General features: G+C 41.4%; 1 protein-coding gene across 2 annotated transcripts in view; it reads right to left on the reverse strand.

Moving 5' to 3' along the window:
* Window positions 1–596: 596 nt before the first annotated feature.
* Window positions 597–25,643, reverse strand: part of Alg5 (ALG5 dolichyl-phosphate beta-glucosyltransferase) — a 37,391-nt gene continuing 12,344 nt past the window's right edge. For both annotated transcript variants that reach the window (XM_045155506.1, XM_004660016.2), the window contains exons 5-10: window positions 23,236–23,328; window positions 20,095–20,208; window positions 16,685–16,744; window positions 8,392–8,543; window positions 2,776–2,861; window positions 597–793 (exon numbers count right to left, since the gene is read on the reverse strand). In XM_045155506.1, the coding sequence (XP_045011441.1) occupies window positions 678–793; window positions 2,776–2,861; window positions 8,392–8,543; window positions 16,685–16,744; window positions 20,095–20,208; window positions 23,236–23,328 (621 nt within the window). In that variant the 3' untranslated portion in view covers window positions 597–677. The remainder of the gene's footprint in view (window positions 794–2,775; window positions 2,862–8,391; window positions 8,544–16,684; window positions 16,745–20,094; window positions 20,209–23,235; window positions 23,329–25,643) is intronic.

Raw genomic sequence — 25,643 nt, forward strand, 5'->3', positions numbered from 1 at the left:
CTCTTATAAAATCATGTCCTCAGTGCAGACTAACAGTCACTAAAAGGCTACTTGCCTGTCAGAATAAACATTGTATACACATTTCAAAAATGTCCCAGGTTCTTATTTGCTTTAAAAACATGTATGTATAGTTAAACTTACTATCTTTAAAAAATTCTAACAATTAGTTTTTCTTTTTAATGATATTTTATTTTTATTTATTCAAGAGGCAGAGGTAAAGAGAGAACACGAATGAGAATGGGGCCTCCAGCCACAGCAAATGAACTCCAGATACATGCACTACCTTGTGCATCTTGTTTATGTGGGTCCTAGGGAATTAAACCTGGGTCCTTTGGCTTTGTAGGGATGTGCCTGAACAGCTAAGCCATCTCTCCAGCCCCTATCTTAATCTTTAAATGCCTGAAGACCATTAAATGACTGTGATTTATCGTTATGTTCAGGAATATTGTGCGGCACTTTAAGAATCACTGCTTCTATCTTTGTTCTCAAAATTATCTTTCTCTGAATCTACTGACAAAAGTTGTTAATGCAAAAGAAAAATAAACTTTTTACTTATGATAGCCAATTCTTTAAAATTATCCACAGGCAGACGAAGACAGTTTTCTCTTGGTTTTATTTGAAATCTTAATTTTATGAAACATGATGCTATATGTCAGAATGCAGTCCCAGTCTGCACATTAGTCCATTTTCCTAGTTTGCTCCAGTCTCCAGGCACCAGTCAAATAGCGAAGTCTTATAAAAAGTAGGTCCTTGCCCATCTGCAGCCAGCTCCAAAATGGAACTAGCTTAGAACCTGAATAAAACATGAATAAATAAAGTTAACTTCAGAGACAATGTATTAGCTTGAACTTGCATCCAAGACGTCAGGCTGAGGCAGTGCGGGGACTCTTCTGCAAGTGCGAGTACCTGGCCTTCATCCCCAGTACAGTGAAAAACAAAACCAACAAACAAAAACAGGGAGAAAACAGAAGTTAGAAGTCAGTCCTCATGATCTTTATAACCATCTAGCACCTTACTTTTGTTTAAATCTTCAAAACTTATTTCTTTTAATTTCAAAGCAGACATGATTAGCTCTCTCTAAATAAAACCAAACCACCTGGGAATACAATACAACTGAAGAGAAACTCAGTATGAATTTTTCAGAGGTCCTGGGAAGCCAGGTTGAGGCATGGTGAAGGGTCTATGAGCTGAGTGCTGATTCATAATAAAGTATAATAATTTCATACAAAGAAACTAGAAATACAGCATACAGAAGACAAATCTCTCTCTCTCTCTCTCTCTCTCTCTCTTTTTTTTTTGCTTCTTTGAGGTAGGGTCTCACTCTAGCCCAAGCTGACCTGGAATTCACTATATAATCTCAGGCTGGCCTCGAACTCACAGTGATCCTCCTACTTCTGCCTCCTGAGTGCTGGGATTGAAGGCGTGTGACATTTTTAAAAGTTTATTTTGTTTCTTTGAGACAGGGTCTCAGAGCCTGGGTTATCTTTGAACTCATATATAGTCCAAGCTGGCTTAAAACCTGTGATTCTCTGGCCGCAGCCTCCTGAGTGCTAGCATTATAGGCATTGCACCACCACAACTCTGAAGAAAACAGTATCCCTGGCCAGACTTCACAGCTGTGTCCACATTTTTCTCAGGCTACACAGAAACACCAGCCTAAGTAGATGTGTGATTCATGTACCACAGTGCAAGCGCTGCTTGTGCTGTACCTGCAAGGTACATAAACACGCATCAGGAGACAGGTGCAAGATTTCATTGCTATTTTAACTATATTTTCTTACTGCTCTGAATGTAGACAATTGCTCAATCCCACCCCCCCCAAACCATTCCACTAATGTATCTTGCAGACTTTACTCTTAACGCAATTTTTGTCATGTTGAAACTGGTTCTTGAACTTTATCTGTCTTAACACTTGAGCTACAACAGGCCTCTGAGAGACAGAGAGAGCGCGAGGGCAAGCGCGCCACGTGCACACCCAGCAGATGGTGGGTTCTGAAGCAGTTTCCAGCTGACCATGTTAACTGCTCCATGTGGTAAGATTGCTTAGGTCCCCTTCAAAGGTAAGTGAAGGAGAAAACTTGATTTATTTTATGTTATCTAGGCTGGCTAATTTTTTCTGAAATAAAAAATTTAAAATTTGTGACAGATTTTACAGTATCAGACTACAAATAGCATAGTGTTATCTGTACACATATCCAAAAACACGACACGCGTATGTACAATAAATACATGCCTTACCCACTGCGCCATGTCTCCAGCACCAGACGCACAGTGAGTGAATGTAAAGTGCCTGTATGACAAAGGGCTCTCTCCTCAGCAGGCTCAGATGCGAGAACTGCTTAAGCCCACAAACTCAAGGCAAGTGCATGCACGCGGTGACACCGTGTCTCCAACACAAAAGAACTGGCTCTGAATGGGCTGTGCACAATGGGCATTCAGAGCAAACACATTCAGTTTCCTATTCACCTTAGCAGCACAGTGGTTTGTAGCAACTCAGTTATTAACATCAGATCGCCATGACCTTGTCTACTGGAAAAGGTCTGATTGCAGTTCCTTGGCCCAGCAGGAGGGCTGACTGAGGACTACAAGGGACTAGAGAAACAGAAGAATGAGCCAGACACAGGGAGTTGGTAGAACTGGCTCTCTGATGAGCTGGGAAGGCCCTGCTGAAGGTGAGGAGAGAACGTTAAACTAACAGACTTTCATACAACGGCACTGTCTGATGTCTCCTCACTGGCTGATTATGCATCAGCTGTAAATAAACAATATACTCACCTTCAATTTCAGTCCAGTTGACAGCAACTTCTGCTATGGGGATTTTAAAGAACTGTGCTATGTAGAGCAGTTCTACATCAAATGCCCTGGAATACAAAATATATGTTATCTATTTTTAAAAGGACAAATACAGCATAATTAAATCTCTACCTTATCAGGTTCTAAGAAGCTTACAGGGTACCTGAAAAGCTTATATTGTACAACTGAAGATCAGATTCCCACAGGTCCAATAACTGAACACAGAGTGGATCAGAAGCTTCAAGGACAATATGATACTCAAGTCATTACATAACATTTAAAGGAGAAATGCTAAACCTCTATCACAACTCAGAAACCCAAGGGAAAATTTAATTATAAGAATTTGCAAGATGAAGTTTTCAATCTCAGCTTTTACTATGTCTGGTCAACAGATGGAACAAGCCAGGAAAGCAGGGCTGTGTGAGGCTCTAGGAGAGAAGGTTCTCGCTGACTGTATGGCTGCTCCATCAAGTTCTACCAGCAAAAGACTGGGGCTTCTTTTCTAAGTCCATGCCCCTGTTCATCCCTGAGCTGTCCTTGGCAGCTATGGCAAGTGAAAAGCTGCTGAAGAGTAGGCTGGCACACTCCTGGGTATGATGACACGTAAATACACTGCCCTGACACTTGTTCCAACACACAACGTCACAGTTTGGATCTCACATTTGTCCTTCCTTCTACACAGGACGAGGACTTTGTAATGCTCCTCTCCAGTCCTACAGCATCCAGCCTTTGGTCAAAACTGTTTTCCCTGAATGTAAGAATTCTGGCCTAGAGGTTTTTCTGTATTCTACTTATAAAAGTTCTCAGAACCAACTGCTTTCTCTTACAGGAAGAGCAGCCTTAGCGCTCAGGCCTCTGCGCAGGCCTCCCTGCTTTGCTTCCTCCCTGGGTCACACTCCCTCCAGCACATGCACGTTCTAGGAGCTAGGAGCACAACTCCAATGTTCTGGGTGGCTTTCCAGAAGGAGGTGCCTGTAGAACTTTTCTTCTTGGTGCTGGGACAGAAGACCTGACAGAAGTGGCTTATGGGAGGAAAGGGTTTATTTTGGCTTACAGTTTGGAGGGGAAGTTTCATCATGGAGGGGAAAACATGGCAGTATGTCACATCTTGCTTGCCTGTGAAGCCTAAGGACGCGTTCGAGGCTCCATTCCCCAGGACCCACGTAAGCCAGATGTTACATCTTGTCACAGCATCTGGGTGGAAGTCATCCAAGTACGAGGCTTGGAGTTGGGCTCTATTACCCTAAAATCCTACCCCAGCAACACATGTCCTCCAGTACGGCTCCACCTCACAAAGGCCCCACAAATTTCCCAAACTGCTACCAGTTGGGGGTCTAAATATTAAAAACACACAAAACTCCACAATGCTCTAAGATCACGTACACTTGATTTTTATGGTTCCAAACAACTTGAATTTGAAAGTTTTAGTTTGGCTACATTATATGCATTCATAATGCAACTGTTTAGATTCCAAGTATTCTGGTAATTCAGTATGAAAACTATCTTTAAGTGTTTTAGTTAAGCTGATATAACCAGCTGCGTGTGGTGGTAAACACCTGTAATCCTGTTAGAGAACAGGGGCAAAATAGCTTTTTAAAAATTTATTTATTTGAGAGCAACAGACAGAGAGAGAGAAAGTGGCAGACAGATAGATAGAATGGGTGAGCCAGGGCCTCCAGCCACTGGAAATGAACTCCAGACACATGTGCCCCCTTGTGCATCTGGCTTACGTGGGTCCTGGGGAATGGAACCTCGAACACGTCCTTAGGCTTCACAGGCAAGCGCTTAACTGCTAAGCCATCTCTCCAGCCACTTTTCTTTCTTTTTTTTTTCTTTTAAATAGGTAGTCTGTCATGGATACAGACTCAAGTAAAAACATAGATATCAAGCTGCCCTGGCCAGACTAGAAGGAAACACCAGTCCAAGTTAATATAGTCATTAGGAGCAACTTCCTGATTTTTGTGGTCCTGCACTCTCTGTGGGTGGGCCTTTCTTGAGTCTACACTCACTGTGGGCCCACTAACTAATCAAGGTCCACCATATACATTTAAACTTGGCAAGGAGACTCATCCTGATTGGATGCTTACTTAAATAAGGACCTGATCCCAGCCTCCATGTAACTTTTCCCCCCCAGTTTTCCTCTCTCCCTTCCCAGCCTGGCTGAGGAGGAGGGAACTCCTTTTGCCTTGAGAACTTTTCTATTTTTTTTCCTCTTACCTCAACTTTTCCTTAATAAATCTTTTATAATTTATCCCATCTGTGTCTGTGCTTTCACTTCTTTGCTAATAGTGCACAAGAACTTGAAAACCACTAGTTTGGTGGCTTGGAGGATTCTTTGTGAAAAATTGACTTGGGAGAATTCTAAATTTAATTTTATTTGTTTGGGGGAGGGGCTGAGGTAGACAGAGAGTGAATAGGCACACTAGGGCCTCTAGCAACTGCAAACAAACTCCAGATGCATATGCCACCTTGTGGATCTGGCTTACAAGGGTACTGGGGAATTGATTCTGGGTCCTTAGGTTTCTCAGGCAAGCACATTAACTAATAAGCCATTTCTCCTGCACTGAGTTGGAGAATTCCAAGCCCATGCAGAGCTCTCTCCTTTAATAATCTCATCATTTGGGAGACTAATGTAAGAGGAATTCTGTGAGTTCGAGGCCAGCCTGAGTGAAGAACTGTCTCAAACAAAACAAAGCAAATAAAAGCCACTTACAAAAGGAGACTGTGTTATTGCAAGGACTATGTAAGTCTTCTGTTAAGTTGTTATCTAGAATTGTGATACTTACTAAAGAAGGAAATAATTTCAATTAAACCTGAGGTTTGGGCTGGAGGGATGGCTTACCCATTAAGGTACTTGCCTGCAAAGCCAAATGACCCAGGTTCGATTCCCCAGAACCCACACAAGCCAGATGTACAAGGTGGATCAAGCATCTGGAGTTTGTTTGAAGTGGCTAGAGGCCCTGATGTGCCCATTCTCTCTCTTTCTGCCAAATAAATAAAATATTGGGCTGGAGAGATGGCTTAGCGGTTAAGGTGCTTTCCTGTGAAGCCGAAGGATCCAGGCTTGATTCTCCAGGTCCCATGTAAGCCAGATGCACAAGGTGGCACATGCATCTGGAATTTGTTTGCAGTGGCTAGAGGCCCTGGCATGCCCATCCTCCCTCCCTCCCTCTCCCTGTCTCAGAAAAAAATATTATAAAAGAAATAAAATATATTTAAAAAATTAAGTTTAACCTTCACTTTCTAAGGGGACTGAGTTCTAATGGTAGTTAATAATCTGAATAAAATTCTAGATATTTTCCAAGGCTATCTGCATGTAATAACCTATCAAAAGACAAACAGCAGAAACATAAAAGTGATGAATAAACAGGAATAGTGGAAATAAGCACTGATGAATTGAGATCATATATTTTTAAAAGCTGCCCTACTGTGTTTCCTAAGGTTACTCAGCCTGATTCAGATATCCTGAGGAACAAAGTGCATGTTGAGGCTCGTTAAACACAGCAGATAAACATACACCCTGCTGTTCCCTCTTGAAATCTCACTACAATTAAAGCAACAAGAATGGAAGAAGCACAAGAGCATAGAAAGGAGGAGATATTTTTTAAAAACTGGGATGCTTTAAGGTAGCTGAGCAGATAAGTGGTCACAGCAAAAATGGACAACAGCAGTGGAGAAGCCTAGAAGTAGATTAATGAGTACCAGAACTCCAGAAAAGCTTTGGGATCAGAGGACTCAAAGGAAGTCAGCAGGAGGGGGATGCACATGAGGTCATTAACTTCCAGATTCAGAAAGCCTATCAAATAATTACTCAACAAAAATGTATAAGAGCCACAATAAAGCAAGAAGCATGGTAACTAAAAATGTTAGGAAGAAAAAAACAAAAACAAAAACAAGGAGTGAAAAGAATATGCAGAGAACCCAGATTAAGATTCCTCAGAGGTGGCCTCTACCACAGGTAGGATGAGCACTAAAGAGTCAGGTTCCCCAGGTAGACTCTAGCATGGGTAAGATGAGCACTAAAGATTTTCAGTTTCTGGGCTGGAAAGATGGCTTAGCAGTTAAGCATTTGCCTACAAAGCCAAAGAACCCATGTTTGATTTCCCAGACCCATGTAAACCAGATGTACAAGGTGGTGCATGTGTCTGGGGTTCTTTTGCAATAGCTGGAGGCCCTGGCATGCCCATTCTCTCTCTCCGCCATTTTTTTCTCTTTCAAATAAATAAATAAAATACATTATTATTATTATTTTTTTTAATGAACAGCCGTTGGAATGCTATGCAGATACCCCTCCAGGAACAACAGCTACACAGAACTAACTCATGATTAATACTTAGCACTGATTCTTTTGACAGTATTTCCTGGGCACTGAGCATCTGTCATCAGCTGGAGTAGTGTGGGCAGGTTGTGCTGCAGAGGGTCTGGGGGAAGAGACACTGAAGAGGCAGAGTGAGACTTTAGCCCCTGTAAAGCCACACGAAGCCACTGGAGGGTCAGAAGCAGAAAAGGGGCATAGGACAGCAAAGGCCCCTATGGCTACAAACTGGAAGCCTGGAAAAGGATGTTGTCTAGAAACTGAGATATATAAAAGGTATAAAAAGCTTTGTTCTTGGCTAGATACATGCAGGAGTTGAGAGGATGTTAGGCCTTCCAGCTTCAGTCAGCAACGCTATTTACTAATCATGGGTAGAATGGAGAGGCGAGGTCTGGGTAGAGACTTCCCCTCGAGAAAGCTGAATTAAACCCTTTCCCTCCCTCAAGTTGTTTCTGTCCTGGTATTTGTTCACAGCAATAAGAAAGTTACTTGACCAAGAGTATGTATGACAAGTACTTAACATGACCACTGGAATTAATAACATGGAGGTAAGGATGACAGAGGGAGAAAATCCTCATTAAAGTGGGGTAGAGAGAGAATGGAGAAGGAAAGAAGATGGTGAATATAGAGCACATGTTCAAGAAAAGCCTGGCTGTGGAAGGAGTGGGATGGGGGTGGAGCTATAGGGCACGTGCAGTTGTCAATGGAGAGGGTTTAGGAATAATATGATCAGGAGGAAAAGGCTGAACACTCAAGAGAAAAGAAATACTCTAGAGAAGCGAAGAAGGTTCAGGGCAAAGCAGCAGCCTGGAAGAAAGGAAAGCACAGTAAATGGTACCTTTATTTTTTGAGGCAGGGTCTCACTTTCGCCAAAGCTGACCTAGAACTCACTTTGAGCTCCCAGGCTGGCCTCAAACTCACAGAAGCTCTCCTACCTCTGCCTCCTGAGTGCTGGGATTAAAGGCATGAGCCACCACCCCTAGCAATGGTACCATTTTGCTTGTCAGTTCTGTGCTGTTTTCTTCAAAGGAAAAAGTCAAAGTTAAGGAAATAGGATGCTTTGAAGCTCCTCAGTTGATACTGTCTATGCTTAATGTGAGTACGTAAGTGAACCTCCTCGCTGGGTTTGAGATTTTCAAAGTAAGACTGCAGCCAGTAGAAAGACACAAATATAACAGTCAACTGCTCAAATGCTTCACTATGAAAACACAGGACTGTGTCCATTACCTGGGATAGCTGCTGGGCAATAAGATGTGGCACTTTCATTCCAGTCAGACACCTACCATCGTTCAATGTGCAGAGATGAAAACGTCCGGGAAGCTGCTTCTCGAGTTAGCAATTTGAACCCACACTGTGTGTCCCTGATTCCTTTGACACAAAGGAACCACACCAGAAAGTGGAACCCATACATGAGAAGAGTACGGAAGTAAGAGCGCTGAAAACAAAGAAAACAGAAATGACTTTTCTGTTTTGGGAGATACTGGGATCATGGCTGTAGACCAGGGCATGTCATATTTAATGACTGGTAGATCGTATATATCAGGCTGTAGTAAAGAGCAGTTCATATTTCATGACTGGTACAACTTAGGCATCAGGGCATTAACAAAGCAGTGACACCCACTGCTGAGAGCAGATGAGCACAGGAGTTAGCAATTCCCCAGGAGCTAAGCCAAGCAATCCAGGTCCAGGACCTGTGGGGGTGAGGGCTTCATTCTGCCAGGAGAAAGGAGGCTGGGACTCTGCTATGAGCAAGAACATCTCATTCTCTTACATATATTATGCTTATTTGTGCAACATAGCATTTATGTTTCAAAGAAGCAGAGTTTTCTGAGTGTACAGTCCCAAAGTGCTAAAATATGGACCTAGAATTTGATGAGAGTATCACAAGGTGTTCCAGTCAGGTTTGCATGGCTGGTAGAAATCACCCAACCAAGAGCAGCTTGTGGGAAAAATAGGTTTATTTTGGCTTACAGACTCAAGGGGAAGCTCCATGATGACAGGGAAAATGATGGCATGAGCAGAGAAGGTAGACATCAACCCCTGGCCAACATGAGGCAGACAACAGGAACAGGAGAGTATGTCAAACACTGGCAAGGGGGAGCTGGCTATAACACCCATAAGCACGCTCCCAACAATACACCGCCTCCAGGTGTTAATTCTCAAATCTCCATCAGCCAGAAACCTAGCGTTCAGAACACCTAAGTTTATGGGGGCCATGTGCATCAGACCACCACACAAGGGTTATGCACTACAGGGGTTTGAAACAATAACAACAAAAAACTCCTACTTGGTTGGACAGATAGTTCAGTGGTTGAAGGCACCTGCTGGTAAAGCCAGACAGCCTGGGTTTGATTCCCTAGTACCCAAGTAAAGCCAGATGCCCAATAAGTACATGTATCTTGTATTCGTTTGCAGTGGCAGGAGGCCCTGGCACACACACCCATACCCACTCTTGCTCTTTAAGTAAATGAGCAAATATATTTAAAAAATTAATCTACTTCGGAATGCCAGATATCTAAGTAAATACATGTAAAGACTGATCATGAATGCTTTGGATATTAAACTTAGGCTTTACTACTGTTATTAGTGATTACTACTGGCAAAATGGAAATGATATCTAATTATTTATTATATATTGCAAATCACAAAGAAAGAATAGAGCTGGCAAGAGGATTGTGAGTTCAGGGCCGGCCTAAGTTACAAAATGAGAGCCTGTCTCAAAAAAACCAAGGGCTGGACTGGAGAGATGGCTCAGCAGTTAAAGGTGCTTGCTGGTAAAGCCTAAGGACCCATGTTCAGTCTCTCTCCAGTTCCCACATAAACCAGACACACAAAAGATAAGGCAAGTGAAAGGTTGCACATGTCCACTAGGTGGCACCAATGTCTGGTGTGTGATGGCAGTAGCTGAAGCCCTGGCGAGCCATTCTCTAAGAAACAAAACAACAACAACAACAACAAAAAAGGTGCTTGCCTAGCATGCACAGGGTACTGGGTAATCATCAGCACCTCAAAAAACAAACAAAACAAAAACCCTGTGAGAACAGGTTATTATCAAGGAGATGGAGGAGAGCAGGGGGCAGGAGGAGGGTTTATAAAAATAAAGATGTTATGAATAAGCCACAAGGAAACCTACTTCTTCACTACATAAGAAATATATATATGCTAGCTGGGTGTGGTGGTGCACGCCTTTAATCCCAGTGCTCGGGAGGCAGAGGTAGGAGGATCACGTTGAGTTCAAGGCCACCCTGAGACTACATAGAGAATTCCAGGTCAGCCTGAGCTAGAGTGAGAGCCTACCTTGAAAAACAAACAAAACAAAACAAAAGAAACAAACAATATATATTGAAAAAGAAGAGGAGATTGGGCAAAGTACCTACTGTGGGGAGTAGATAATGGTGTACCCAACAGCCATAGATTGTTATAAAATATTTCAGTGCCGGGGGTGGGATACCTTCTAGTATGTTGTTAATTAGGGAATCCCATGGTTCCTGTAGAATATTACAAGCTATTATTAAAGTTCTTGGTTGCCCACCGGATAGGAAGAACCTATCACTGAAGATACCACATGCTTGGGCTGCAGGTCACTGAGGAGAACCAAGCTGGAGCTGAGCTTGAAGCCTATTTCTTGTTGACTAGCTGTCATGATGCTGGAAAGAGCTATGCTGCCTGTTGGAGAAAAGTCATCCATGGTCTCAACCAGCAGGGGACCTTGCAAGCTTTATAGCTAGCCAGCTTGTGTAATGGTCACACGTCTCTTATGGGGAAAAGCAAATGCTCTCTGATTGGACTTGAGGGCCCCTCCATGGGAGGGAGCTCATGCCTGGTACTGAAAACATAATTAAAAGCCTATGGTTGTGGTGGTCATAAGCCTTAGGAGGAAAACTACTACTGTCTTCTGGCTAAATGGATATAGTATGCTCACTTCTGCCCTCTGACTATGTTTATTCCCATACATTAATTCTACTCACTTTGAGTTAGGGAAGCTTCTCTTTTTCTATGGCAATGACCACTACGATGACTCAAAACTCATGATGAGAAGAAGAGAATGGTACATACAGCACTAAGTGAGTTATCTCTATCACACCCTCAAAGGCTCAAGGACCACTGCAGAAGAGGTAACAGAAAGAATGTAAAAGCCAAAGGAAAGGGAGTACTTTGCAATAGTGTCTTCCAGATACAAAGTGGCCATGACATTCACAACTTCACAGTGGTAGATGCTACCTACACAAGACCTGCAAAATAGGAGGGGAAAAAATGGCTGAGGTTCAAAAATGATGACATTAAACAGAACGGGGACTAAATGGAAAGGAGGAGGGACAAGAGAGGGTAGTGGGAGGGGATTATGATCATGGTATATTATATACATGTATGGAGATTGTTAATGAAAGTAAAAAAAGAATAATTATTAGGCTAGAGAGATGGCTCAGCTGTTAAGGTGCTTGCCTACAAGACCCTAGGACCCAGGTCTGATTCCCCAGTACCTATGTAAGCCAGATGAACAAGATGGTGCATGTCTCTGGAGTTTGTTTGCAGTGGCTGAAGGCCCTGGCACACCCATTCTCTATCTGCCTCTCTCTCTCTCAAATAGATAAAGTAAATAAATTAGAAAAGGACTATCATCAACTGTATTCAAGACTCTCATATTTAACATTTTTTAAAAAGACAGATCTTTTAAAAGGCTTGATACATAAGGTATCGAACCCATGGAATGATGCATCACTTGTGTGAACAAGCAGCCAGTTAAAGGTCTATGGAAAACATTCAATGTATCACACTATACAGCAGGGTCACTCTTGCCTTTTGTAGTTATAATTTTCACCATCATTCTTCATTCACATGACTTTTTCTATCACATCAGAGAGAGTAACAATATACATGGGGGAAGTGTCCAACTGAGCAGGCCTGTTTTGAGTCCTTGCTCCCCTACTGATGGGCAGGCTGACTGAGCAGGGCATACTAGCTCTCAGCTTCCTAAGCTACAAAGTGAGCCCCACAAAGTTACGGTAAGGAGCCAGTGAAATTATATTGAAGCTGTGAGCCATGTGTTTGGCCCAGAAAGAAACAGAAACTCAGTAATGGGTTTAGAAAGAAGGAAGCTTACAGGCTTTATTCTCCAGGCTACAACTTCTCTTGTGTAATAGGGCAGGAAGGGAGAATAAAATTCTCATGTATAAGGTAGGTAAAATTTGTAAATGAAGCTGGGAGTGGTGGCGCATGCCTTTAATCCCAGCACTCGGGAAGCAGAGGTAGGAGGATCACTGTGAGTTCGAGGCCAACCTGAGATTACATAGTGAAGTCCAGGTCAGCTCTGAGCTACAGTGAGACCCTACCTCAAAAAGCCAAAAAAAAAAAGAAAAAAAAAGAAAAAGAAATTGTAAATGACCTAGCATTTAAGTTTTTGTCACCTAGCACCCAGAATTATGTTTTGATGTAAATATGTCTTACCTCTCTAAGTAGGCAGGGCAGAAACCTCATCTTAAAATATTTTGGGAAGCTCATAATAGCTTGCTCAGTGCCTTCCATATAAAATATTTCCAGTAAATACTGATGGACTGATTAAACCTCCAAGAGAACATTTATGGTTAGGAAAGGAACAAACATAAACTGGCAGATAGGAAAAAAAAAAATTAAAGGTTAAAAAAAAGAGAAAAACAATACCTAGGGCCGGAGAGATGGCTCAGTGACTGAAGGTGCTTGGTTGTAAAGCCTGAAAGCCAGATGGCTGGGGTTCAATTCCCCAGTCCCCACATAAAGTCAGATGCACAAAGCGGTACATGTGTCTGACGTTGGTCTGCAGTGGCAGAGGCCCTGATGCACCCACACACTCTCTTTCTGCCTGCCTCTTTTTTTCTATCTCTCAAATAAATAAATGAATAAAAATATTTGAAAAACAAAAAATACTCGTAAAGTGTGGTTTGAATGGTATTTACCTAATGCCTGCTTTTGCTTGCATGTTAACAGACTTACTACATTTTGTTTGTGAATAGACTCTATTTATTAAAAAGCAAAACTGTGTGGAGTTCACAAGAAGAACTTAATTTATTTGATTTCTATCATATGTAAAAGCAAAAAAAAAAAAATTAGCTAAGTCACAAGCAAGATGATCTTGCTTTAATTTTCCAAACATTTTAACCATGCTATAATAGCCTGAAATACTCTGTAGACTAGACTCACTCCAGTAAGGCAAGCGAAGCAGAAAACAAACAAGTAGCCCCAAGTTGGCGTCTGAAAGGACATTCTAAAACATGAGGATGGGTATTCATTGTCTACTGGGAAGAACATCTCCAAGGCTTAGAAAATACAAGAATTCAGGAAAATGTAAAGTTGAATGGTAATCTCACTTTCCTAAAAACCAAAGGTATCAAATAACTGGTAAGGAATTCTATTTTTTAATCCTTTCAAAATGATACATTTGAGACTATCTGCTCAACAGAAACATGACTGCTTTACAGAACACACAGGAACATGCACACATGAGCTAAACCACTCTGTGGTGCTGCACAAGGCCTGCCTTCCAGAACAGCAGCCAAACAGACAGTAAGGTCAACTGAGATGTGCCTAAAATGCTCAAAAAATATGTGCCTAAACACTGCCATAAGCTGCTGCTTGGTCTTTAATTCTTTTATGGCTTTTTCATTGCCTGCAGACTGATCGCCATGTAAGAGCTTACATTACATTATGTACAGTACATTAAGAGAAATGGAAGGCCAGACTGCCATTTCCTGGACTTGGGAAGATGCTTGTCTGGTCTCCTAGAGATAGCTTTCCATAAACCAGGTACAGTTCTATGACAATAACCTGGGCAAGACTGGGCAGCAATTAGAAACAGCACCAGAACGGAAACTGCTGCCCTCTAGTGGTGGGTCAAGCAAATAGGGTTGAATCTGCCAGAGACCAGACTCCAATCAGTCACTAGGCTTAGAGATAGAAGAGGGGATGGATGAAAGCAAGATAATTAATTACAAACAGTAGATCTTGGGGAAGACTCATTAATTTCTGGCTACAAGAAGTAGGAGATAAAAGAAGATTTAGATCACAGTATCTTTTAGTTAATATTTCTATGAAAAATTCAGCACTTTTAACTAATGGAAGTTTGCTTTTTGTGACAGGGCCTCACACTGTAAGAACTCACTATATATGTCATATTTCAAGGATTGATATTTTTTCTGTGGTTAACAGATTAGCCATTTTTTTTTCAAACACTAGTGAAAATTTATGTGGTAAATGGAATACTATAGCTAGATGCTAAAATAATTTATTTCTAGAAAGGTGAGTTTAATTTTCTTTAAACATACACTTTGACTTTGCTATCAGTGTTAGACCCTTTTTTATCTTCAGAATCTTTGAAGGAGATACAATCTTTTATTCCAACTGTTTTTAAGGTTGAGTGTGCATGAGGGTTATGGAGAAACATTGGAAAAGATAGACTCTTGGTTTCATCCTAGAGACTGATTCAGAGTGACTGACCTTGGCCTACATTAAAAACCTTTCCTGCCAAGGCTGGTATGGTGGTGCACACTGAAAAACCAAAAACAAAACAACAACAACAACAAAAAACCCCAAATAAAACAACAACAATAAAACATCTTTCCCTTGCTGACCTGAGAACTATGGGGAAGACAGATGGTTGGTCCCATCCTAGTCTGATTCAGTGTGTGACTGGCCTGGTCTGCATTAAAAACCTCCCCTGGCTGACTTGGGAACCATGGAGAAGACAGACAGTTGGTTCCATCCTAGAGTCTTTTTCAGTGTGACCGGACTGGCCTGCACTAAAATCCATCCCCAGGTAACAGTGACCATGTACAGGTCTCCAATCTTCCTGATTACTCCAGGAGAGACCCCACTGAGGACACAATGACCACTCACTGGACTGGATACTCAAGACCTCAATTCTAAAGTGAAAAAGCAGAACAAAGACTTGCAACACTGTACGTGATACCTCCTCAGAGAGAGATTTCATCTTTCACAGTAGTGTGCCTTTCCCAACTAATCTATAAAGCAAACAGCTTGAAGTCTTTCTAAAAAGGGCAGCCATGAGTCAAAATTTACAGCTTAGTCTAAGAGAAACAAAATAAAACATTTAAACTTTGAACAAAACTGACATAGTCTAAATATCCCTTATGCTGAAAGCTTGGGCCCAGAAATGCTTCAAATTTTCAACATTTTTCATATTTTGGATTATTTCATATATATGTAAGAACATATTTTGGGGAAAGGGACCTAAGTCTAAAAATGTAATCATTTACATTTCCATATCCACTTTAAAGAGGCTAAGATAATTTTGTAAAGTACTTTAATAATTCTGTGCATGAAATAGTTTTATGGTGTGAAATTTTCCATCTACGACATCATATTGGTATTTGAAGCTTTGTATTCTGCATCAAGGATACTCAATCCACATACCACTTAACTGTACCAATATGAGGAATATTAGGAACAGATTACCTGGTTCAAAATGCATCAATTCAAAGTTTAACTTGCATAATTAAATGGGTATTCTTTGAGTGTTAACAAAATAATCATAAGAACTGCTTGTTTTCTAAGGCAAAGTGAAATCTATGTCCTTCCTGTATACACTTAAAAAAGCCAATTCCAGCTGGGCATAGTGGCGCATGCCTTTAATCCCAGTACTTGGGAGGCAGAGGTAGGAGGATCACCATGAGTTCGAGGCCACCATGAGGCTACATAGTGAATTCCAGGTCAGCCTGAGCTAGAGTAAGACCCTACCTTGAAAAACAAAACAAAAAAAGAAAAAAGCCAATTACAGGGCTGGAGAGATGGCTTAGTGGTTAAGCACTTGCCTGTGAAGCCTAATGACCCTGGCCTAAGGCTCGATTCCCTAGGACCCATGTTAGCCAGACGTAAAAGGGGGCACATGCATCTAGAGCTTGTTTGGAGTGGCTGGAGGCCCTGGCACACACATTCTCTCTGTCTGTTGCTCTCAAATAAAAATAAAAACAACAACAAAAAATTAAAAAAAAAATTCCGGGCTGGGGAAATGACTTAGTGGTTAAGGCATTTGCCTGCAAACCCAAGATGCATAAGGAGGCACATGTGTCTGGAGTTCGTTTGCAGTGGCCCTGATGCACCTAGTCTCTATTTTTCTCTGCCTCTTCCTCTCTCTCTCAAATAAACAAATAAATAAAATATTTTTTAAAAAGGCAATTCTGAAATGTACTAAATATTCAAAGTTCATAAAAATTTAAAGTTGAAAAATTCCCTCCTTTAAAAATTTATTCATATTTTAAATTTTTTAATTTATCTTTTAAATATTTTTATTTATTTTCAAGGAGACAGAGAATGGGCACATTAGAGCCTCCAGCTGCTGCAAACGAACTGCAGATGCATATGTTACCTTGTGCCTCTGGATTTATGTAGGTACTGAGAATTGAACTTGGGTGGTTAGGCTTGGCAGCCAGGTATCTTAACCGCTGAGCCATCTGTTCAGTCCCAAGCCTCATTTTTTTAGGAACCTCATTTTTAAGAGAGTAAATATAGGAGCCTACTTCTTATCAAACATTACATAACAATATTCATGTTAAAAATCTGCTGTTTCATGCCAGCTAAAAATCTTACCTGCGCAATTGATTCTTTCTCTAAATGAGCTCGAGAGCCACATGCAATAGCCATTTGGTCCTGAGGGAAAAAACAATAAAAGTCTTAACACTGAGTGCTACTTATGAATATATTCTTTTTCACTACTAACGTTGTTACCTTTAGAAACTTTTTTTTTTTTTTACAATAATGTTAAAATATTTTGAAGGTTAACTGAGGAGTTCAGAACAAGCACAGAAATAAAGTAATCTAAAAATAGTATACACTAGCTGGGCGTGGTGGTGCATGCCTTTAATCCCAGCACTCGGGAGGCAGAGGTAGGAGGATCGCCATGAGTTTGAGGCCACCCTGAGACTACAGAGTTAATTCCAGGTCAGCCTGTACCAGAGTGAGACCCTACATTGAAAAAAAAAAAAATAGTATACACAGTAGGAACATAAGACCATCAGCTGAAAAATTACGACCAAAAAAAATTAAAGGCAGGCATGGTGGTGTATGTCTGAAACCCCAGCACTTGAACGGCTGAGCCAGGAGGATGGTGAGTTCAAGGCTATATAGTGAGACCGTAACTTCAAAAACAGAACACAATTCAAAGGGAGAAGTAGACATTGAGGACATTCTAATACTTTAGCCTTTAAATGCATAATCAGAATAATCAATAATCAGAAGATATAATGGAAGCAACATTTATAACATCAATGACAAAAAAAAAAAAAAAAGCAAGAAATAGACTTTAGGGGGCTGGAGAGATGATTTAGCAGTTAAGGCACTTGCCTAGGGACCCAGGTTAAATTCCCCAGTACCCACGTAAGCCAGATGCACAAGGTGGCGCATGCATTTGGAGTTCGTTTGTAGTGGCTAGAGGCCCTGGTGGCCCCATTCTCTCTTTCTGTCTTTCTCTCTCTCTCTCTAGTAAATAAATAAATTAAAATAAGAGACAGACTTTATAAGAAATGTGGCAACATCTAGGAGAACACATAACTGCCATCAAGGGAAACAAAGGTTGTAGCACAAAGGACAAACCAGATCATGACAACAGCATAAAGACTTAACCTGTGAATTTAAAGCCATAGCAAAAAAAACATAATAAAATATTTTCTCTTTTAAAAGAAAGCTTGTTTATTTTTATTTACTTATTTGAGAGTGACACATACACAGAGATTGAGCACACCAGGGCCTTCAGCCACTCCAAGCGAACTCCATATGCATGCACCCCCTTGCGCATCTGGCTAACGTGGGTCCTGGAGAATAGAGCCTCATACCAGGGTCCTTGAGGCTTCACAGGAAAGCGCTTAACTGCTAAGCCATCTCTTCAGCTCCCAGAATATTTTTTTCCAATTGAATGAAACAAGCTGCCTTTACAGTTATTAAGGAAGAAGAGCAAACCAAGAAAAACGCTTGGAAAATGCTAAGCATCAGAAAGGACTAGTTCCTTCATATGGGCTTACTACAAAGCTACAGTAATTAAAACTAAGATAGGGGCTGGGCAGACAGCTCAGCAGTTAAGGCGTTTGCCTGCAAACCCTCACAACCTGGGTTAGATTCCCCAATATCCATATAAAGCAAGATGCACAAAGGGGCACATGCATCTGGATGGAGTATGTTCACAGTGGCTACAGTCCCTAGTACTCATTCTCTCTCTCTCTGTGTGTTTTGTCTTTCTGTACTTATAAATAAATAAAATAAAATAAAACCTAAGGTAATGAAATGTAAATAGACAAATCCTTGCATCAGAATGGAAAAGCCAAAGAGAATTACAGAAACAAAAAAGCAAATAAACAAGAAATCCTCTAAACTATACCCGAACTTACTATAAGGATAAAGATGATATTTTTAAAAAAATTATTTGAAAGAGAGAAAGGGCACACCAGAGCATCCAACAACTGCAAATGAGCATCGGACACATATGCCACCATGTGCATCTGGCTTATGTGGATTCTGGGGAATCAAACTTGGGTCCTTAGGCTTTTCAGTCAAGTGCCTTAACCACTAAGCTATCTCTCCAGCCCAGGATTTCAGTCACTGTTCTTTTAAGGCATGAAGGAATACATGTAAGGCACACTTATTAAATATATGGCTTTTGTGAAAACAGAAGGCAATAGCAATCACCTTGATGACAGTCGTTCTGTAGCAACTGAAAGCCCATGAGCTAGGCTTAATGAGGATAAACAGCTACTTTCATTTCTGAACAAAACAAGAGGTATGGAGAACACTAAATGAGTAATTACCAAGTCACTCTTAGAAAACCAGTGAATGAACCGGGCGTGGTGGCGCACGCCTTTAATCCCAGCACTTGGGAGGCAGAGGTACAAGGATCACCAAGAGTTCAATGCCACCTTGAGACTACATAGTGAATTCTAGGTTAGCGTGAGCTAAAGTGAGACCCTACCTTGAAAACAAAATAAAAACAAAAACAAACAAAAAACTAGTGAATGGTTGTATTAACATGATTTACTTTTCATGGAACTGTACTTTTTATACAGGAATTTCATGCTCTCTTCCTCCTCAAAAAACCTTGACTTTTAAACTTTAAACTTGAGACAAATTCTTTTTCTTTATTTTTTAAAACAATTTTATTTTAGAGAGACAGGCAGAGAGAGAAACAGAGAGAATTAGCACGTCAGGGCCTCAGCTACTGCAAACAAACTCCAGACGCTTGCACCACCTATTGGGCATGTGTGAACTTGTGCTTGCCTCACTTTTGTGTCAGGCTTATGTGGGATCTGGAGAGTCAAACATGGGTCCTTTAGGCTGTGCAGGCAAGCACTTTAACTGCTAAGCCATCTCTCCAGCCTGAGATAAATTCTTTTTAATTTTGACTTTAGAACCTATGATCTGGACTGAATTATGTCATTTACACCATATATATGTGTGTGCATATACTTGTCATTTTGGTTTTCTTTTCAAGGTAGAGTCTCACTGTAGCTCAGGCTGACCTGGAAATCACCCTGTAGTCCCTGGCTGGCCTTGAACTCATAGCAAGTCTCCTACTTCTGTGTAGTAGACAGCTTCAGGTTGCTGAGATGAACCTCCAAACCAGGCACAATAATGGAAGAAAGGATTTATTGAAGCCTACAAATCAAGGGGAAGTTCCATAATGCCAGCAGAAGTTGGCTCTTTCACAGGCCCATCAAAGAGACAGAGAAGCCACCAGCAAGAAAGCACACTTTGGAACTCCAGGCAGAGCTTAAGCACTCTGCAAGTCTTCAGACTGGAATTCCAGATCCACACCCACACCTCAGGGCTGGACCCTAGGATCCACCCACAGTGACACCTGTTCCAGCCAGGTGGCTGCAGATCTAAATTACAAACTGTAATAAAATCCTGAATATACTGGGGCCATCCATTCAAACTACCACATTCTGCCGCTTGAGTGCTAGAAGTAAAAGTATGCACCACCAAGCCTGGCTACAGCATATTTTTATACTCACAGGCCAAGGCTGTAGGTTATTAAGTCCCTTTTCTAACTTCTCAACATCTGGAAACTTTGTGGCTCCATCAGCATCAGCCATGAGAATCTTCTCTCCTCGAGAACTGAATACACCCTATATTTAAAAAGTTCAAGTAAAAGAAAGAAGCTTAGAATTATACTTAAATTTGATGGAACTTTAATTTATTCTGCTTTCTTTAAAACATCTAAGAGGGAAATTTTAGGTATAATGTGGCAGGAGGAGGCAACAGTTCACTGGTCCTATATATATTTATTATCCATTTTATTACTTTAAAATCAATTGAAGCCATACTATTTATGCTTTGGAAACTATTAAGATAATAAAGAAGATTTGGATGAATGAGAGGTATTCGGAATCACTATAATTTTGAGTTTGAAGCTACATATATTTGTGGTACAGAAAAACTATTTTTAAAATATTTTATTTATTTAGTTACAGGGAGAGAGACACAGAGAACAGAGGTAGTGAGAGAGAAAAATGGGTGCCCCAGGGTCTCCAGTCACTGCAAACAAATTCCAGATGCATGCACTACTTTGTGCATATGGCTGTATGTGCTTATTAGGGAACTGAACCCAGGTTGCTAGGCATTGCAAACAAGCACCTTAACCACTGAACCATCTCTCTAGTCCCTAAACACTAATTTATTTCTTTTTAAAGATTTTTATTTTTATTTTTATTTATTTATTAGAAACAGAGAGAGGGAGAGAGAGAGAGAGAATGAGCATACCAGGGCCTCTAGCCACTGTAAAAACTATTTTAAATTTGCTGCGAATTTAAGGGCAGTGAGGTGTGATTAAAAGTCAGCAAGTGAGCCAGGCGTGGTGGCGCACGCCTTTAATCCCAGCACTCAGGAGGCAGAGGTAGGAGGATCGCCGTGAGTTCAAGGCCACCCTGAGACTCCATAGTGAATTCCAGGTCAGCCTGGGCTAGAGTGAGACCCTACCTCAAAAAAAAAAAAAAAAACCAAAAAAACAAAACAAAACAAAAAAAGTCAGCAAGTGTCCAAAGATAACTTTATGTCAACTGAGGCATGTGACACTTGGTAAAATATGTCAATCAATTCTGAATTGACCTTTTGTGTAAATTATGGCTCTACAATGTGTACTTCACACAGAAATCAACTGCCTGTGAACTCCATGTCTATCTATCTGCATTCACTATTTTTTTTTCTTAACCATGTATTTGTTGGGCATAGTAAAATACTGCTTTGATAGCATTTAGCAGCGACTACAGATATGCACATCTAGCTACATCTCAGTGTCAACAGAACGTGACCCCTCGTGTGCACGGGGCCTCTACTCAGAGTGCCCTCTATGCGCCCCCCATCAGACCCCTCCACCTGATCTGTGAGCTCTCCCACGTGGATCCTCTCCTTTTCTGTGGCACTATCATGAGCAGATAAATAAAACCCTGGCTACACTACTGCATTTGGTGAAGGCTGATGAATGGCTTAAGTTTTGCTCTGTCAATGGCAAAATTTAAAGGCTCCTGGGAACAGTGTGTGTGTTTGGTGGAGGGAGGTCGGGTCAGTGAGTATGACAAATGTATGAGAATGTCAATGAAACACATTAATTTGGAGAACATACACTCATGATTTGTTGTTGTTGTTGTTCTTCTGAGTACAGTTTTCCTCTCGTCCAGGCTGACCTGGAACTCAGTCTAGTGCTAGGCTGACCTTGAACTCATGGCTATTCTCCTACCTCAGCCTCCTGAGTGTTGGGATTAAAGGCATGTACCACTATGCCCAGTGCTAATGATTTGTTTAAATGACAAGTTAGTAAAATAAAAACCTTAGTTCATGGTGGGAAAAAAAAAAAAATAGAGGAGAATTGACGATAGGAGAGGAGGAGGGAAGAAAAGGAAGAAAAATAAAGAATTTTCAACCTGCCTCAGAAACTGGGATGGCCTGTGACATTTTTTCTGGCCCATGAGATATAAGTAACAGTTATGAAGTAGCGTGTTTTTGGGCAAGTTCACTGTAAGGAGCAAACTAGCTGGCAGGCATCTTTCGCTCTTCTGTTTGGAATGGGGAGTAAGGCTGGTCTCTGGGAGATACTTGTGCTCACAAAGAAAAGAGAGTAGAGATAAGGGCTAAGGCTTCCCATGACACGTGGGACTTTTGAACACATCCCATGCTGCCTATCTCTCAGCCTCTTTTTCTGCGAGAGGCGGGTAAATAAATAGATCTTGAAGTCATTTGAGGCACTATTATTTCTTGTTTTTTTTTTTTAAATATTTTATTTATTTGAGAGAGAGAGAAAGAAATCAAGAGAAAGGGTGTGCCAGGGTCTCTAGCCATTGCAATAAACTCCAGATGCATTCCCCCTTTGTGAACCTGGCTTACGTGGGACTGGGAAATCGAACTGGGGTCCTTAGGCTTTGCAGGCAAACACCTTAACCACTAAGCCATTACCCCAACCTATTTTTTTTGAATTTTAATTTAATTTAATTTTTTTTTATCTAGCTTGATTTTTGTTTGTTTGTTTGTTTTTTGAAGTAAGGTCTCGCTCCAGCCCAGGCTGACATGGAATTCACTATGTAGTCTCAGTAGCCTCAAACTCAGAGTGATCCCCCTACCTCTGCCTCCTAAGTGCTGGGATTAAAGGTATGCACCACCATGCCTGACTGACTTATAAAAAATCCTTTCTTAAGCATAGCTTCATTTCTACCTGATATACCTCAGCTGAAAGCAGCCTTTTCTGATTTGGGCTCTCTTGGCACTTCATTTCCCTTCAATACAGTATCTTCCTCTCACTGTCTCTCCTGGCAGATTACACATTCCCTGTAGCACTCACCTAAGCTCACACTACCAAGCTCTGTGGTACCGCTGCACGGGTCATATGGGAAAAGATGAACACAGGGAATATTTTACAATTACAAGAAAAGTAACTTGGTAGCTGCATCAAGGACACACAGAAGTAGATGACATCTTAAACTATAAGAAAAATATAAATAGGCCTTCTGAAGCATCCATTATGTTTATGACAGAAGCAACATGATTCCAATATATGCATGAACTAGTTACAATTATCCTGTCACTACCTGGAAATGGTGCACAACACTGTACATGCACAGATGGGCATTATGTATGCGAAGGTCATTATTCCCCCTGTACATTACCATCCTGACGGCCCCGCCTTTCCCACGGTTCTTCACCAGCTTCAGCACGCGCACTTTGTCACTTCCATACTTCTGGCAGTATTTAAATGCTACCTGTCAAATTAGGTAAAATCAAAAGAAAACTAACTTGGAATTTTAAGTTCACAGATATGACAATTATGCTGGTCTGATTACACCATCATATACTGAAATTCCATAAATGTATACAAATTACAATGAATAAATTATAATCTGCATAATTAGTAAGAGAGAAAGTGAAAAATATGTTATATGTATAACATGAGTTACATAAACTGGATTTTTCATTTTGGCTCAGACACTGCTATCCTGGCTTATCATTTCTTAATGACCAGACCTCACCCACCACACACTTTAGTGCCCCAGAGGGGCTGTAGAAGTTCTAACAAGATGCAACACTGATCTGTATGAGTGACTGAAGTTACAGATTCAGTTCCTTTGCAGGCAGAGCAGGAGCAACCCTTCTCTTAACTCCTGTACCATAGCTACTGAGCCACCAGGAACAAACATGTGGTCAGGCCCTCAAAACTGTTATGGTTTGCTGCCTTGTTTTGGCCAGCAGCCTACCTTTCTCCCCAGAGAACTGCAGCATTCTGGACCTTTCCCCCAAATCTTTCAGTCAAATTCCTCTTTCTGCACAGACATTTTCAATGTTAACTTTTCTTTCTCTTTAAAATCTCCCAGCTCTTCTTTTTCACTGGCTTCAAACCCAGTCAAGTGTCCACCATCCGAAACATCTTCTTAAGCCAGGCATGGTGGCGCACGCCTTTAATCCCAGCACTCTGGAGGCAGAGGTAGGATGAGTGCCAAGAGTTCGAGGCCACCCTGAGACTACAGAGTGAATTCCAGGTCAGCCTGGGCTAGAGTTGGACCCTACCACAAAAAAAAAAAAAAAAAAAACCAACAAACTTCTTATACTTTACTATTTTCTTACAAAACTACAAATATTTAAACATAAATCATGGGCTGGAGATATTGCTCAGTGGTATAGCACTAAACTAGCATGTACAAAGCACAGGGTTAAATCTTCAGCAAATACACAAACACACACACACACAACCACCTCCCTTTAAAACCCCAAGTCGTGAAGCAGTGGTGTGCACCTGCTCTCTGCGTTCCGCACCTGCCCATGCCTGTGGTTCTCCTCACCTCTCTACTTGTCACTCTCTGACAGCCTGGGATTACTGGCGCATCACACTGACTTACCCTGCTTTGTACATCACTGTGGTAGGCAATTACAAAGCTATTTTGATCTGGCATTGCTCCTAACTTTTTTCCTCTAACTTTTCCCTTTCAGGCCCTACCACTAGCTCCTTTTCCTTTACTGTCTGTTAAAATGCTGACGGTCCCTGCAAGGATCCTGCAGCGCAACCACATCTGTGTGCAGCCTTGGTTGCCTTCTCTCAGCATCCATGCTTAAGGAGAGCACTCCTAGGCCTAATTACTTCTTACATCTTATCTTGAGTCTCAATGTTGGTTGACAGACCAGGCTTCTCCCTTTTGTCACCAGATACAAATCACCAGAATGTCACTCATCTGCTCCTCCCACCTCACTCTATGTCCCTCACGTGTCAAAGGGTGTCACCAGTGTCTGTGGCACGCCAGCTAAAAGCCTGAGGAACATCTTCCATTCCTGTGGCAATTCCACGGCTATGAAAACTCATCAAATGGATTCTAAAATGCCTTGCCGCTTTGTCTGCCTTCCTGCATCCTCCTAAGTCCAGCGCCTTCTCTGACAGCTCCCCGTCTCTGGCCTGACTGCTTAATCACTCCTCTTTCTTTCTATGGTGGGAATGAGTTCTTGAAAGTGTCTGTGTGATGATCATCTACTTTTAATTCCTCACATGGCTCTGCCAGCCTCAGCACCTTGTACATCAGCAGTACTGGGGTTCCAGAACACCATGTCCTCATATGCTTAGCATTTCCTCAGAACATGCCTCCTTGCTTGCCCACTGGTCAGGCTATCTTAGACTGAGCTCATACACCAGCTTCCTTTTCTAACCTTATCTCCCCCACGGAGAAACAAAGTCTGATCGCAATAATAATGGTGCTGTTTCTCTGACAGCATTCTACACCTGGTGTTGCTTACACACCACAGGCCTTCCCAGCGGTGTGGCATGCAGAAAAGCACAGGCTTATACAGTCATTCTTCCGGGTCCACCTGGGGTTGGTTTCAGCACCCCCTAGGATAGCAAAATCCAAGAATGCACAAATCTCTTACATGATACATGGTTGTATAGAATCTACACATATCTTTCTGTGTTGTTTAATTCACCTCTAGATTACTTATAATACCTCGTATGATGCAAGAATGATAAGGGGAAAAAACCTATATATGGTCAGTTAATAACAGGACTTTTCAGTGCTGTACATGAACCCAGGCCTCAGAT

This window comes from Jaculus jaculus, chromosome 7 (assembly GCF_020740685.1).
Source record: "Jaculus jaculus isolate mJacJac1 chromosome 7, mJacJac1.mat.Y.cur, whole genome shotgun sequence".
NCBI lineage: Eukaryota > Metazoa > Chordata > Mammalia > Rodentia > Dipodidae > Jaculus > Jaculus jaculus.